A 14759-nucleotide genomic window follows, 5' to 3' on the forward strand; every position below is an offset into this window, starting at 1 on the left:
TTTTGATCAGGTGACATCCCTCTACTCTGACAATTGGCTTTGAAAATGAATGGGTCAACTGTTCATTACAAATCAAGTTTCGTTGCTCTTGAGTTCATGTCTTGATTGAACTGCTTGATGATGATTTTACCAAAGTAAATGACAACCCAAAATGAACAGGCAATGGTGATCATGAGTCAAACAGATTTGGGAGTGACTAATTTTTTTTCCCCCTAAATTGACTTTAAGCACCAGTGTCTTCAATTGTCATTGCTACTAGCTGTCGAATTACATCAGGATAAAGTTGTTAGAGAAACGTTGTTCTCTTCATAACCTTGACTTTCACCAGGTTTAACATTCAGTAGGTGAAATCATCTCGTCACCTGTGATGAGATTGAAATCAATTGACTGTCGCTAAAAAGTTGACATGAAGCACATGGATTTTCGGTATCCAAAATCCATGTGTTTCATGAAAACATTCATAAATAATAGTACATTTCTTTTGATACCTTGTAAGTAAATCAGCAATGGTGCTCAATAGGATTAAAAGTGTTTAGGGGCTCGTAGATACCCGTGTATTCCATAGAAAAGATACCAACATCATCTACCAATACAGCAACAATTGTAGTTTTTACATTTTGACGGTGAACCTCAACTACAAGGTTGTGTAGTAAGATTGTGTTGGGTGTCAACTGAAGTATCTGAGTTTGACATCTCAACTAAAGGATGAAGTAGTTCAGGTGGGGAGCTGCGTCAGCATGCGTAGGCTGCAAAGGAACAATAGGTTTACTCCATGCTGAAAAGAGAAGAAAGAAAACGCAAAGTTTCGGGCGTGCGAGGTGGGAGGCTCACACCCGAAGAAGGCTCCACGGCTGAAACGTTGTGTTTTCTTTCTTCTCTTTTCAGCATGGAGTAAACCTATTACTTGTTCCTCAGGTAAAGGATACCACGCAAGACTGACAAGATTTAATTTTAATTAGTTTCTAATTAAAGTTACTAGGCTACAATGTCGTAACCCCGCTGTCTATTTTTTTTGCTCAATAAAATAATGGATATCTTCTGTCAGGCAAAATGGGCGTTTTATCCAACAGCAAAGTCTCCTGTACCAGTAAATGAGGAAAATGCTGAAGATAGTCACTCACACATCACATAGAACAATCCAACACTATGTACACATAACCTTGCTTATATTACAATGTGTATTCTTACAGTTAGAAGTTTTCTTAAATAGAATATTATAAAAGAAAAAGGAGTAACATACATTATAAAATGTTGTAAATCAAAGACGAAAAGGGGCAGAAATATTGATTGGAGTAATCTCTGCTGCTGTGATCTCGGAAGCCATACCGAGAAAAGAAAAAAGACACCGAATTCAAGAAAACACAACTTTCCTTTGTTCATAGTACAAGCAAGATTTCACAAAAGTTAACAAAAGTCAAACTAAGTCAAGAGGCGGGTGACATCTACGCTCAAAAACATACTGTGTTTGTGTGTGCTGACAGAGGAAGGCGTGTGAGGGCCTAAAATTAAAATCGCAAAGGAAAGCGATAATTAAAAACCTGAAGTTTAATTATTTTACAGAATGGACCTCACAACACTCGTTTTAAAATTTTACACAGAGCAACATTTTTTTTTTTTACCTCAAGAGGTGTGTGTTTGTGTGAGAGAGGTGGGGGTAGGAACTGAAGCAACGGCAGTACCCAAACACTGGTCGTCGCCGTCGGGCGGACGGATTGCAATGCCCGAACACGGACGCTTGGCTGCTCTCTCGGTGTTTGTGTTCAGGCGCAGCCGCCATATTGGCTGCCTCCCCTCCATCTCGCACACACACAGATCGACCCGGAGCATGCAGCGAGTGGGGCTGTGAAAGCGACGCCGCTGCCCCCGAAAGAAACGAGCTCGGCACCGCGAAGTACAGCACCATGGAGGCAGTTAAGGCGTTTAACGGCGAGGTTTGTATGTTCATCTTGCACCTGACCCCACCAAACCGTCGTGTAGTTTTTGTTTTATTTCATGCGTGAGGCACGTAGCTTGGCTGTTCTGCCGGAGGGAGCGGGGGCAGTGGGCAGTGGGCGCTGGGCCTCATTCTTTTCTCTGCAGAGCTAACACTAGATAAACAGCACGGCAAAGTCAACGCAGAAAGCGCGTATCGCCTACTTTCGCTCGTTTTAAGAACGAATTATAATATTAGGGTAGTTTTGTAGAGGAGGAAACAGGTCTTAAACGCGAAGTTGCCCGTGTTTTAAAGAGGGCTGTAATAGCAGCGTCTTTATTGTCTCGCAGAACGGGTACCGCATAAATGCCGGCTAGGCTTAGGCTGTGGTACGTTTGCAATAGTGTTAACCTGACTAACGATCTGATTAACAGCGAATTAGTTTAAATTACTAATGGAATGGCGTAGCTAGTTTCAATAACAGGTTGTAGTTGAACGCGTAACGAGATTGAAACTGGCAATCCCCTGAACCCCGTGAAAGAACCCGTATTAGGAGTATTACCTTCAGGGTAGACGTAAACACCGTTCTCTATTTTAAACTAACTATCAGAGAAGTACAGTCGTTTTAAGATTTAAATTATGAGTGTAAATATATGTGTTTTTATCACTGGGAGTGCGTTGTAGCTTTAAGCAGCGAATGCACCAGGCGGATGGGCCCAGTGGAAAAAAACAGTCTCTACAGAATAGCCAGTAATGCGAGAAAACATCATTATATAATGTTTATATAATGGTTTATTTTTCTATTATTCATTAATTGGAGCTGAAATGCTTCTTGTAATACACGATCGTGTACAAGGCTGATCAGAATATTTTAAAACATGGCTTTACGAAGTAAATATTTAAGTTGTAGGCCTGTGAGCGTTGGACAGATACCGTACCAGTCAAAAAAGAACGTCATTTTTAAGCAGCCAGGTTTATTTTGTTTATTTTATCATATGTTTCCTAGGCTAATATGTTTTATTTTCAATTCGGGTAGGAAGTTGCCATTAAACTGGCAATTGTCACGTATAACACACTCTGGTATTTATTTTTAAAGATCTTTAAAAACCAAAGGTTCAGTAAGGCACCTTGGCTCTTTAGACATGCCTTTTTTTCTTCACATTGTAACCCCAATCTTAGTTAATAAACATGGTAAGTTTGTGGTCCTAACTGTTAATTAAATAGTCCTTCCCTTTCATTGATAATAGTGACTTGCTTAGCTTTAAATTAAGCCATAAACCAGGATTCTACTGTATAAACTTCCAGAGATATTACAGAATGTTTGAGGGGACATCATGCCAGGCGGAAACTGACACTTTTTGCAATGGCTACAAAGTCTTCTTTCTGAAACTTTATTTCAGACAACTGGAAGACAGCGATAATAATGCATAAAAGTTTAACAGTGGAAGGGGGCAGGTGACTTTGCTAGTAAAATGCATTATCGCCTGAGATCTGCTACCTCATCATTAAAAGAAAATCAATGCAGTAATCAGCATCCAGCACCCTGCTCTCTTCTTTCAGATGCTAAGCTAAAAATATGCAAGTGTGTTGGCTACATTAGCAAGTTTTCCGAAACAAGCACTGAAACAAAAACCAGTAGAAATTTCTAAATACAGTAGTATAAAACCGCACATCTTATGTATTTCTGTGTAAAAAAAGGAATTTCCAAGAATTTTATCTTGAAAAATCTCATTTAGATTGTGAGAATCTCGAGAGTTGTGAGCTACTCATCTTTATTGCGCATATCTTAATTGTTGAATGGTTGTAATAATCATTAGATAATTCAGCAGGTTGGTATTAGTATTATAGCAGAGTTCTGTACTGAAGTGGATTGAAAGGACTGCCAGTTGAATATCCACAAGTGCACTTAAGCTTAGATAAATTCCATATCTTAAAAAAGATGCCCCCCTTTTAAACAATGATTTGGGATTTCAGTAAAATATTTGCTCGGTTTGTAGAATGTGCAGTGTCTACAAAAATCTTTTGCATTGCAGAAGTAGAAGCGTTCAATATTGTATGCTTTGTGATACCAGGCTACATAAAGGTACTGTACCACAAACAGAAAACTTTTATATTAAAATAAAGTTCTGTTTTGGTTGTTGTGGATCTAGCTGTTAGGATTTCAAAATTGCTGTGATTTAGGAAAATAAAAAGTGAAAAACTACTACTGACTTACATATTCATATTCATGGAGGGCTATAAAGATGATTTTTCTATTAATAAAATAAGAGTGCAAAGGAACAAGTAATAGGTTTATTCCATGCTGAAAAAAAGAAGAAAGAGAACACAACGTTTCGGCCGTGGAGCCTTCTTCAGGTGTCACCTGAAGGTTTGACACCTGAAGAAGGCTCCACGGCCGAAACGTTGTGTTCTCTTTCTTCTTTTTTTCAGCATGGAATAAACCTATTACTTGTTCCTTTGCAGCCTACGCATGCTGACGCAGCTCCCCACATAAAATAAGAGTGTTGCATTTCTAAAAGTAAGGTACTTAAATTCCAGAAGTTTGCAAAGTAGAGATTAATACCATAGGTAAAACATAATAATAAAAACTTCATTTTACATAGTGCCTTAAATAAATACACAAGATAAATCACATACAGTACACAGGAGACAGTATAGTATAGTAGGGGCAGAGGGGTAAAGACTGGAACCAGTTAAGTAAAGACTCTTCTAAAGAAGACGGTTTTGAGTCTGGATTTGAAGGAGTTTAGAGAAGGTGACTCTTATATCCTTGGGGAGAGATTTCCAGAGCTTGCGGGCATAACAGGAGAAGGCCCTGTCACCTATAGAGTGTAGACGGGCTTGGGGGACAGTTAGGAGACCAGAGTTGGAAGAGCGAAGCTTGCGAAGTGGGGAGTAGGGCGATAATAGTTCAGACAGGTCTTTGTTTAAACTCAAATCGCCCTTTTCAGTCACATATTTGTTTGTCAAACACCTTAATCCCATAAATCCACAGCACCATGGAAGGAAAGTTCCAAATACAAGAGCAGTTCCACTGTAGAAGATGGATTAACAAACAGATAGGAAAAGAAAGTCATGGAAGTGAAAGTCATGTCCATGAAGGAGGCTCTACAGCAATAAACAGAATAGGAGAAGACTGCCGTGTTTGTGGTGCCTTTTCATATGTTTTGCCATACAGTTCTGTTTGTGCATGTTGTGTTCTCGCCGTCAAAGCCTGTCCATTAGCTGGGCCTTTTATAAGTTGTAGCAGGTGCTGAATGTTGGTCATGGAAACTTAATTAATTACAATAGTGTACAGTTTTTGCGTCAATTTTAAGAAAGCTGGGCTTTGGAAATGCACTTCATAAATAAAAGTTATTATTAAGCCTTTAGATTTGTTTTACAATTTGATTTTTTTTTCTTTTTCAGTTGTACACTTTGAACGAATACAAGCCACCTATCTCCAAAGCAAAAATGACCCAGATAACAAAGTCAGCTATTAAAGCTATAAAGGTAAGTATTTTATGCAGAGAAAGAAAATAAAATAAGTTTGCCTTTAAACGAAGTTTAATTTTGATGGGAGTTAAGTTACTTGTTATCTCTCAGTAAGATTTTAAGGGTAGTTGTAAATCACATGAGGACATTCAGGACATCTTGCCCATTTGGTAGGTGATAGTAGTAGTTTATATGAGTGTACCTTCCTCCTTTTCCTTGAATAAAGCCATGTTATTGGACTGGTTTTAGGTTCTTCCAAAGTCCCACAAACCCTTGGATAAAGATAAAGAAGTGCCCCCTGTTCCCAGTTTGAGTACATTTCAGCATAGTTTCCAGTTGTGTCCTATGATTTATGTTTCACTGTTGATACTGAAGAAGGTCACTGGGCTGGCATTGTCAGTGCCTTTGGGTAATTTCAGTATTTGCCCATCAGATCTTGTGATCTTTTCTGTTCAAGACTAAAACAGCTTAGTTTTTAGCCCTCCAGAGCAGAACCTACATTCCTGGCCACAAAGGAATCTGATAGTTTGACTACTTCCTGAGCAGCAACTTTTCTAAAATGTGGAGATCAAAACTCTCCACAGTATTCCAAATGAGGCCCTACTAGTACTCTATAATTTCGACACAATGTGATATGGCATTGTAACATTTTAACACTTGGTCTAGACATTTGGTTTGCATAACTCTCAGTTTAGATGTTATCTTAAAGACAGTTTGAGCCAGAGAATAATGACAGGTATAGACCCATTAATAAAATATGATATAAAGTCAAGGTAGAAACATCTTGTGGCGTTTTATATCAGAAGGTTACAGAATATTAGAAAATAAAGGAGGAATATAAGAGAGGAGTAAGGAAAAGGAGCTTGCACTTGCATAGCAATTGAAGAATAGAAGGATAGATGTTTAAATCTGCATAAAACCTTTAACACTTCTTCATGGAGAGATAAAGCATGGAAAGTCCATATTTGTTATTTTAGGACCCCCAGTTATAAGTCAAATATGACAAATCTTTTGAGTATAACTACAGTGAACACCTGTCAAATTATACACTGTCATTTTGATCATGCAAAGTCATTAAATATACTCATTTGTTCCTGAAAATCTGTTCGGAAGGCAGGAGACCGTAAATTGAAAATAAAAATTCCATTATTTCTCATTGGGAAAATTCCACCCTGTTCCGAACCAAGGATTGATTCATTCAAAGCCACTCTAACTATATAATACCATACAGACCATTATACGAAGCTAAGTGAACAACGCAGTTCTACTCAAATAAGCCAACTATAGCTGTAAAATAATTGATATCATATTTACACTTTTCCTTCTTTCGTGATCGATCACTATCCAAGCGGCTGGCTAGGACGATATGCATACTGTTGTCGACTATTATGCTAAAGAAACTTTTTTCTTTTCGTTAGAGCCCGTAATGAACAGCAACTACAAAACAAACACAAAAAAACACTTTGAAAATGAGACCACAATCTTTTGCTGTGACCATAAACAAAGCACTGCTGCCTCACGGCTTCCTTAACCACACCCCCCGTCCAAAAACAGACAGCTGTTCCCTGGCGCTGAATTCCGATGTTCGCAGGAGGTTCTAGGCCAAAGTCCGTCACTTTCGAACTTCAAATTACGAATCGGAAATTACGAGATACAAATTTCTTGTGCTCGAATTAGCGAAAATGTATATATCGAACGTCCTTATACCAGGGTATGAGTGTACATGGAAGTTTCTTGAGGAATTATTTAGTTTTTTTTTAGCTTAAAACTGATCCCTGGACCTTTTGGCACAAGCATTAGATGAACTGTCACCAGAGGCAGAGAAATACATGTGCATTGTTGTCAGAATTGCAGTCATGAAACATCACTAGTCACTGGTAAAAGCCCGATAGACCAAGTGCTCAAATGTGGAAGGTCTCAATGAATGAAATATATCTTCCAGAGAAAAGTACTCTTAGATTTAGAATTTGGCAACATATATTTGCAAAAAGATTAAAATGGGAAAGATATTGTAGCTTCATGGCGCAGTCAGAAAAGTGCTTCCGTCAGAACTTGTATAAAGATTCATCTGTCATTTTGATTTTCTGTTTATTTTCTATTTTCCCCCCTCTTTTTTTCTTTTATTATACATGTGAAAGAGGGGATAGAGTTAGTGTTAAATGTCCAAAATATAATAAAAAATTAAATGGAAATCGGGTATGAAACAAAAATCAAGCATAAAGTGTATCAAACTGCTCTTCAGATTTGATACTCTTCAGTGTTGATGTTAATGTATAATAACCATATGATTCAGAACATCTCCATGATGCCACAGTGACAATCTCAACATCTACTCCTCTCAGTCTGGCCTCCTGTGCCTTCCTGTAGTACGAGAAGAGGAGGTGTTGGTGCCTTGAAATGCATCATGCCTGTTACAGCATCCATGTAGGAACATTTTGGGCTGGAAACATTCACGAATTTAATCTCGGTCTCCGAGATTTCTGTATTTAATGAGTACACAAGAGACAGAAATTGTTTATTTATTAATCTGTGTCGGCAGCTGCACTTTACAGTATAGGTTTTGTTGCGGCTCATAGTTACACCCAAATGCATTAATACGTTTTAAGACTTGTATTTATTTTAGAATATAAGACAAAAACTGTAGTTTTTCAGTGGTTTTAACTACACAGACACAGCAAGAATCTCTAAAACACATCAAATGCTGTTCACAACTGACTAACTTCCAGCCCTTCCTGGCAGATGTAGCAGAGTTGGAGATTAACAATACAGTGCCTTGCAGGAGAATTCAGACCCTCCTGATGGTGTCCTGTTTACAGATCACAAAGTTACGTATACAATTTTTTAGAAAGTCAAGTTTTGAATAAAATATTAAAAGTTCAAACGGAAGACTTCTAAGGGCCAGATAACTTATAGCAAATATCGACAAAAAATTAAGAGAAAATGATAAAACATGTTAATTGCATAAATAATCAGGGATGTGGACGCAGTATTTTGTGAAGGCTCTCTCATGGCATCTTTCCACAGTTTCTCATCAGGATTTGAGTCAGGACTTTGATTGGGCGTATTAAGGACGTTCACTTTCTTATTCTTAAGCTACTAAAGTGTAGCTGTGGTTCATTGTCCTGCTGAAAGTTTAATTGTTGTCCCAGTTTTAGGGAAAAAGGTTTTTGTCTTCGAAACCTTTGTCACTTGTCATTTGGACTTTGCTCCATGTATGTTCCCATCAGTCTTGGCAATCTTCCCTGTCCCTGCTGATGAGAAACAGAACTGTGATATAATGATGCTGCCGCCACCGTGCTTGATAGCAGGGAGGGTGCTGACTGAGTGATGCACTATACAAGCTTCTTGTCAGAGGTAGTGCTTTGCCTTTAGACCATAAACTTCCGATTTTGTCTTTTCTGACCACAAAACATTATTCCCACGTTTGAGTTATCACTTAGGAGCTTTGTTGTAATCTTGAGAGAGGTTTTTTGTCCGGTTCCATCCAACCCCCCTTTGTGGGGAGATGAGGGATATCGTTTACTCATGAATATTTTCTCCCATCTCAGCCCCTCAATTCTGTGACTTTCAAAGTTGCTGTTGGCCCCACTCTTGCATTCAGTGCAGTGCAGTATACGTGATTGAAAACATAATCAGCATGGGCACCCGTCTCTCCTCAGTATTTACAGTGTGTTTCACTTACTCTGTTATATTTCCAAGTTGGCAGCACTCGTACTGTCGTATATTCATGTTCATCAGATCAGGTGCTTCCAGTAGTCAGCCAAGTGCCTTTGGAAATCGTTTTTTGTCATTTCAGTTTTATCTTTCTTTCCCTTCCTAGCACGTACATCGATGGGTGCTTAACATTTCTTATTACACGTTTGCAGAGTTAGGTCAGCCATGTGTACTTGCTGTATTGACTGTGACAGGCTTCTGTCGTATAGCTGTCTGTGGCACCCTGAGGCCTCCTTCCTCAGTGAAGGCCGGCTTGCTCTGATGTTTTCTGTTAGCTGCGTTCTCCACACGTGCCACACCTCGTATCGCTCAGCAGAGTCGAGGCTCTGCGTTTTCCAGGGTTGTGCTGCCTTTTCATAAGTCAAAGTTTTGGAGTGCCTTTATAGCAGATGAACCCCAATATGTCCACAGGGAGAATGATGATTTGAAGGTAGCTAAGCAAGTATTTTGATTTAATTTTTCTCTTCATGGTCTACAGTTCACACAACATTTTCGTAGGTCAGTATTATTGTACTGGAGCCCAGCTGAGTGTGGTAGCCATGTTTGGGAAAACGGCACCAATTCCTTAACTTGCCGTTACAATATTGCAAAAAATGTGGTTACTCTGCGGACAGTCTCAGAGTAACCACATTTTTTCTAATACTGGGAAACTTGAGTCTTAGAGCAGACTGTTTATTAAAGAACTGGATATGAACCCGTATGTTTAATGAGAACAAAACAGTGTTCTTAGCAATGAATACTTAGTGAAGGGAATCAACCAACACTTTGTCAGTATCTCTGTTTTTGTCTGAAAACGTAGGTTTTCTTTATTGGATTCTGTAACTTCAAGAAGTAACGATGTTGTGGTATTTCAGAATTCAGCAGGTGTCCATAATTTTTGCATTTGGATGTTTTTGTAGCCTTCAGTCAGCAAAGGCAATGCAATCTGGCAAGTCTAGGAGAGCAGAAGGCTTCCAGCATGGCTCTACAACTAATGATTTATGTCAGACTCAAAAATTAACATTATGTCATTGTTGATAAATCTAAAAGAACATATACAGCAGCAGACATTCATTCCACGACATCTGTTGCATTGCAGGTTTGTTGCTTTGAGTTCTCTGCTTGCTTTGTTATCGCATCTTGAGAGCACCATTTGAATTACTTGAGTCGTTAAAACTGGTTGCCAAAGTAAAAGTGATTACCTGTGAATAATTCCTCTTTCCCTTCCCTCAGCAGCTCTCCAAGCACTCCCAAAGCAGTGAAAGTGAAGCAGGAGGAGGGGCGTGAGAGAGTATCAGGGAGATAAGGGAGTCCTAACCAGCTTAGGTAGGAGATGGGCTGTTTCAAAGGAAGATGAAGAAGAAAAAGAGCTCGATCACTTATATGTTGGCTCTTTATTATTCTCTTGAGAGCTTTCATCTCAATCGTTTTCATAAGAGTAAATATTTCCTGTGGGAACTAGTACTAAATGGAGTCTGGCTGAGATGATCTGAGCAATTGAACCTATCCACAGGGTGTATGTCCATCTTATTGGAGCTAAAAATAATGGCAGAGCAGGAGGGCGTTTGTGCTTGTTTTTTAAGGACTTGCATTTGTGCTTTTTTGAAACGATGATAATAATTCAATTGATTTCTGATTTTAAAAAACAAAAACAGCTCTTTGGGGCATATTCCTTGTTTATATTATTCTCGTATTGCTTATCTATAGACATCTTGATGTCTGAGATCATAGAATGTGAAGCGCTTAATTCACATTTACTCCCATAGTTACTATTGCTACTTGCCAGAGAAGTATAATCAGATTATTGAGTGCCCTGATGTGTTTGCAGTATTTTACCGGATTTTAAACCTTAAGTAGGTAAACTGACTGCTTCTCTCTTGGCTGTGTGACCTTGAGACTTTGGGTTTTTGGTTGTACCTTGGTTAATTCCAATTTTGAAAAATCAGTGAAGAGCTTTCCTTCTCTTTGGCTGCTTTCTTGGTTGCTAAGAAACCATGCCCCCAGCAAAAGTTTGAAGGCCATTTGGTGCTGATTGTAGGATTTTCCTTTAGACTTTTATATATCTAATGCTGTCTGTTTATCTTTAAACATTGAAGTTGAGATTGTGGTGTAGAAACCCAAGTTTATATGAAGGGATTCTGCAAGAGTACTCAGTATAGTGGCACAGTGGCACAGAAGGCAGTACATACAGAAGTATGCTGTTGATTATGCAGAGAAATGTGCATTCCTTCTTAAGAAACATTCAGCATAAAAGTACAGACTGTGGTATTCAAAACTATTTAAAGCATTGTTTAGATGGATTATGTTGAAGGGAATAGGTGTATTTAAAATTGAGTATGTAATAATTCTGTTCCCCCTGTAGGTTTTTTATGATTTCATTTATAGAAGGAAAATTCAGCTGAGTACAAAAAATAATCTTGGTAATTATCAGTATTTTTGTACAAACTTGTTGAATTATGCATCAAAGATTTGTCCATATGGCAGTCATAGCTGCTGGGTAACAACTCAACAGTTCATTCAGAAATCCTCACTGAGGCCTGCATCAGCCTACATTTGGGACTTTTCCTTTTTGTATTCTAGCATATTGTAAGAAAGTTTTGAAGACGGGGAGAGGAAATGAAATAGTTTCTTCATACATAATACTATAGTGCTGCTTGTATCTGTCTCTGCCGAAGTGGTTTTGTTTTTATTGTTTTGAAGTAGTTTAACGGTTCTCAGGTGAAGGATAAAGTATAAAAAGTATCGGACACACTGTAAAGGTGTGATGTTGATTTCTGCAATTGGAGAGGGCAGGCTGCTCCTGTATTAGTATTGTTTTTCAGAGAGGTTGTTCAGATGCAAAAGTGGGGAAAACAATAAACAGGCATTATTAATCAGAAGTTAAGGTTTATTCAATGCTGAAAAGAGAAGAAGAAAAATGTTTTGGCTGTGGAGCCTTCTTCGGCTTCTTCCACAGCCAAAAAAGGTTTACAGCCAAAACGTTGTTTTATTTTTCTTCTCTTTACAGCAGGGAATAAATCTTATTCCTTTGCAGCCTCTGCATGCTGACGCAGCTACCTAGTTGAATTATTAATCACATTTTCAGTTCACCTTCCTTATCAGACATTAATTTCTTTCTATAAACAACACGCAAACATGTGTCTGATCCTGCCCATAGTCATCATTGTTAAGGAGCATGTGGGATGACTCAATCATCTTTCAGGAATTTGACTCAGGTAATTCAATTATAAATGATCACCTTAATTTAGACCTAAAATAATTGATTCAGGGTTGTATACCATGAGATACAGTTGACTTTAATGGATTTTAAAGGTCTTTGTGAAATTACGTATTCAACAGAAATATTTTTCTGTCATTCTAAAAGGAAACTTAAAGGATGATAAAAGGCAATTAAGGTAAAAAATTGTGGCCTAAAAGTGTAGGTACTTGCAAAATAATATTCATTAGAAAATTCATTGATTCTTTTCAACTATCACCTAGCATAATTTTATTATTATTATTAAATTTAAATCTGAAATACAAAACTGGATGATCTCTTGGAACAGCAGTATTTTATGAAGAAATTTGCTTCAAAAAGCTCATCTTGCATTAGAATATAAATTAAAATCACAGCTCACCATTACTTGGAAATGTTTTGGGGCCATTGGCCCCTATTTTAGGATTAGCATCCTGTATAGAAAAATTAACATAAAGTTGGGTTTATCGTTATTAGTTGGTACAGACTGGTGAAGATAATCGGCGTCTTTGGAAGTGTGGAAACTGTCTTGGCTGAGAACCTCCTAGGATCAGACGCCAGTTTAGACTTCTCTCACGTTACTTAATTCCAGGGAGGTTTGGTGTACAGCAGTGAGGCATTTCAGAACTGAAAGTTTTTGAAGGAAGAGTTACAGAATTATCTTTGAGCCCCTTTCACCAGAAAGTAACACCTGTGGGAAGAGGCTACTGTGCTACTTCTTTACAGCTGGGAAAATTCTAAACTTATATTCTAACATCTTGCACCTTATATAGGTATAGTTACAAAGTATCTTTATGAAATTTCATAAACTATATATGTAAGTTGAGGTATTGAAGTGCAATTGTTAAAATAATTAGTTTAAATCACATCTTAGTTTGTGGACTTTTAGAAGCAATAAACCTTGCACAATAGAATAGAATGTATGGAAGTATTACATTGGAGTCCATGAAACAAATACATCATGATTTACAGATAGTGCAGCAGAAGTGTAAGTATTCTGCTTCTTTAAATTCTTACAGAGCTTCAGTTCTTGTTTGTAAAACACAGGCTAAAAATGCTGCAGCAAAGCAATTCCGCTGTTGGAAACTGCAGCTAGTCACTGTAACCTTATTACTGCGTGTTCTCTCAGTCACAGAACTAACTGGACATACGTCTTCAACCCACTCAATATAGAGTGTGTTTATCCACCCATCCATTATTTAATCAGTGTATACCATACAGGAGTGTGGGGGAGCCAGAGCCTACCCTGGCAAGCAGAGGGTGCAAGGCAGAATACACACTGTCCGACACAGTCCATCACACGGTGCACACAGGCACAAACACACCAACTCGCACGAGGGTCTGTTTATCCCAAAACCAGTTAAACCTGCCTGTAGGTCTTTGGACTGCGGAAGGAAACCCTTGTGAACACAGGGCGAACATACAGACTCCACACAGATAGTACTCCAGTTCTGGAACCCAAGGCCCCAGCACCGCAGGGGCGCAGTGCTGCCCAAAATCACAAATATAAAATGTGGTTTAAGCTTAATTCAGTGGTAAGAGAAAACATCTCTTCCTTAACTGTAATAGCAAAATAAAAAGGTTCTTCATTACGACTCGGGGTACAGGAAAGCTCTCGGATCATGTGGTCATGTGTGCTGGAGAGATTGTGACATCTCAGAATGAATCAGTGTAGAAAGGTGCACAATGGCTGTAACAGGAGGCTGCAAAGGAACAAGTAAAGGTTTATTCCAGGCTGAAAAGAGAAGAAGAGAAACACAACGTTTTGGCTGTGGAGCCTTCTTCAAGTGTTGAATAGGAATAAAAAATAAATTTAAAAATGTTCTAAAAACAATTGTCGTATAAACTATAAAACCATATAAGACACCTCATTCCATTGTAGTTCCATTCCAATGAACCTTTCTTTTTGTAGTGAAGTGACAGATACTATTGGATTTACTGTACTATTGGATTGACAGTTACTATAAGGATTTAATACATAAAACCTAAACCCTGTTCCGCCTTGCAGCGGAAGACTGCTACAAGTAAATCTCCTCTGCTCAAAAGTCAAAAGCGGGACCCTGTGTTAATTGCAGAGGTCAAAATCAGTGTGAGAGGATAGTAGATTGGCAGTATAATGAATACTACATTTGTGGCATCGTTTCTGGAGAAAATAAAAAAAAACATAGCAGCCAGGAGCTGTTTTTTTGTCAGTGTAGTGATTTGTATTTTTCGGAGGCATTTTGCATGCAGTCAGGCATAGTAAACAGTTAGAAGAGGCCTAACCACCTGAAATTGAAGACCCGTTAAATCAGAATTTATTTAACTTTTAATTACACCATGTAACACGCCACCTCCACATAAAAAAACAATGCTCAAAAGTAACTACTAATGAAAACCTAGAAAAATCGGTTGAAAGACACTGACCAAGTCAGTTCCAGGGGCCTTTCAGAGTTTAGAGTTTCC

At 38.3% G+C, this 14759-nt stretch overlaps 1 protein-coding gene across 2 annotated transcripts in view; it reads left to right on the forward strand.

Annotated features, from left to right (window-relative positions):
- The first annotated feature begins 1713 nt into the window (after positions 1-1713).
- LOC102684246 (SR-related CTD-associated factor 8) overlaps positions 1714-14759 on the forward strand; it is a 39841-nt gene continuing 26795 nt past the window's right edge. The window contains exons 1-2 of one of the 2 annotated variants that reach the window (XM_015354063.2): positions 1714-1931; positions 5321-5404. In XM_015354063.2, coding sequence (XP_015209549.2) covers positions 1902-1931; positions 5321-5404 — 114 coding nt within the window. In that variant the 5' untranslated portion in view covers positions 1714-1901. The remainder of the gene's footprint in view (positions 1932-5320; positions 5405-14759) is intronic. The other variant, XM_015354060.2, reaches the window with a different exon arrangement.

The sequence above is a fragment of the Lepisosteus oculatus genome, chromosome 2 (genome assembly GCF_040954835.1).
Source record: "Lepisosteus oculatus isolate fLepOcu1 chromosome 2, fLepOcu1.hap2, whole genome shotgun sequence".
NCBI lineage: Eukaryota > Metazoa > Chordata > Actinopteri > Semionotiformes > Lepisosteidae > Lepisosteus > Lepisosteus oculatus.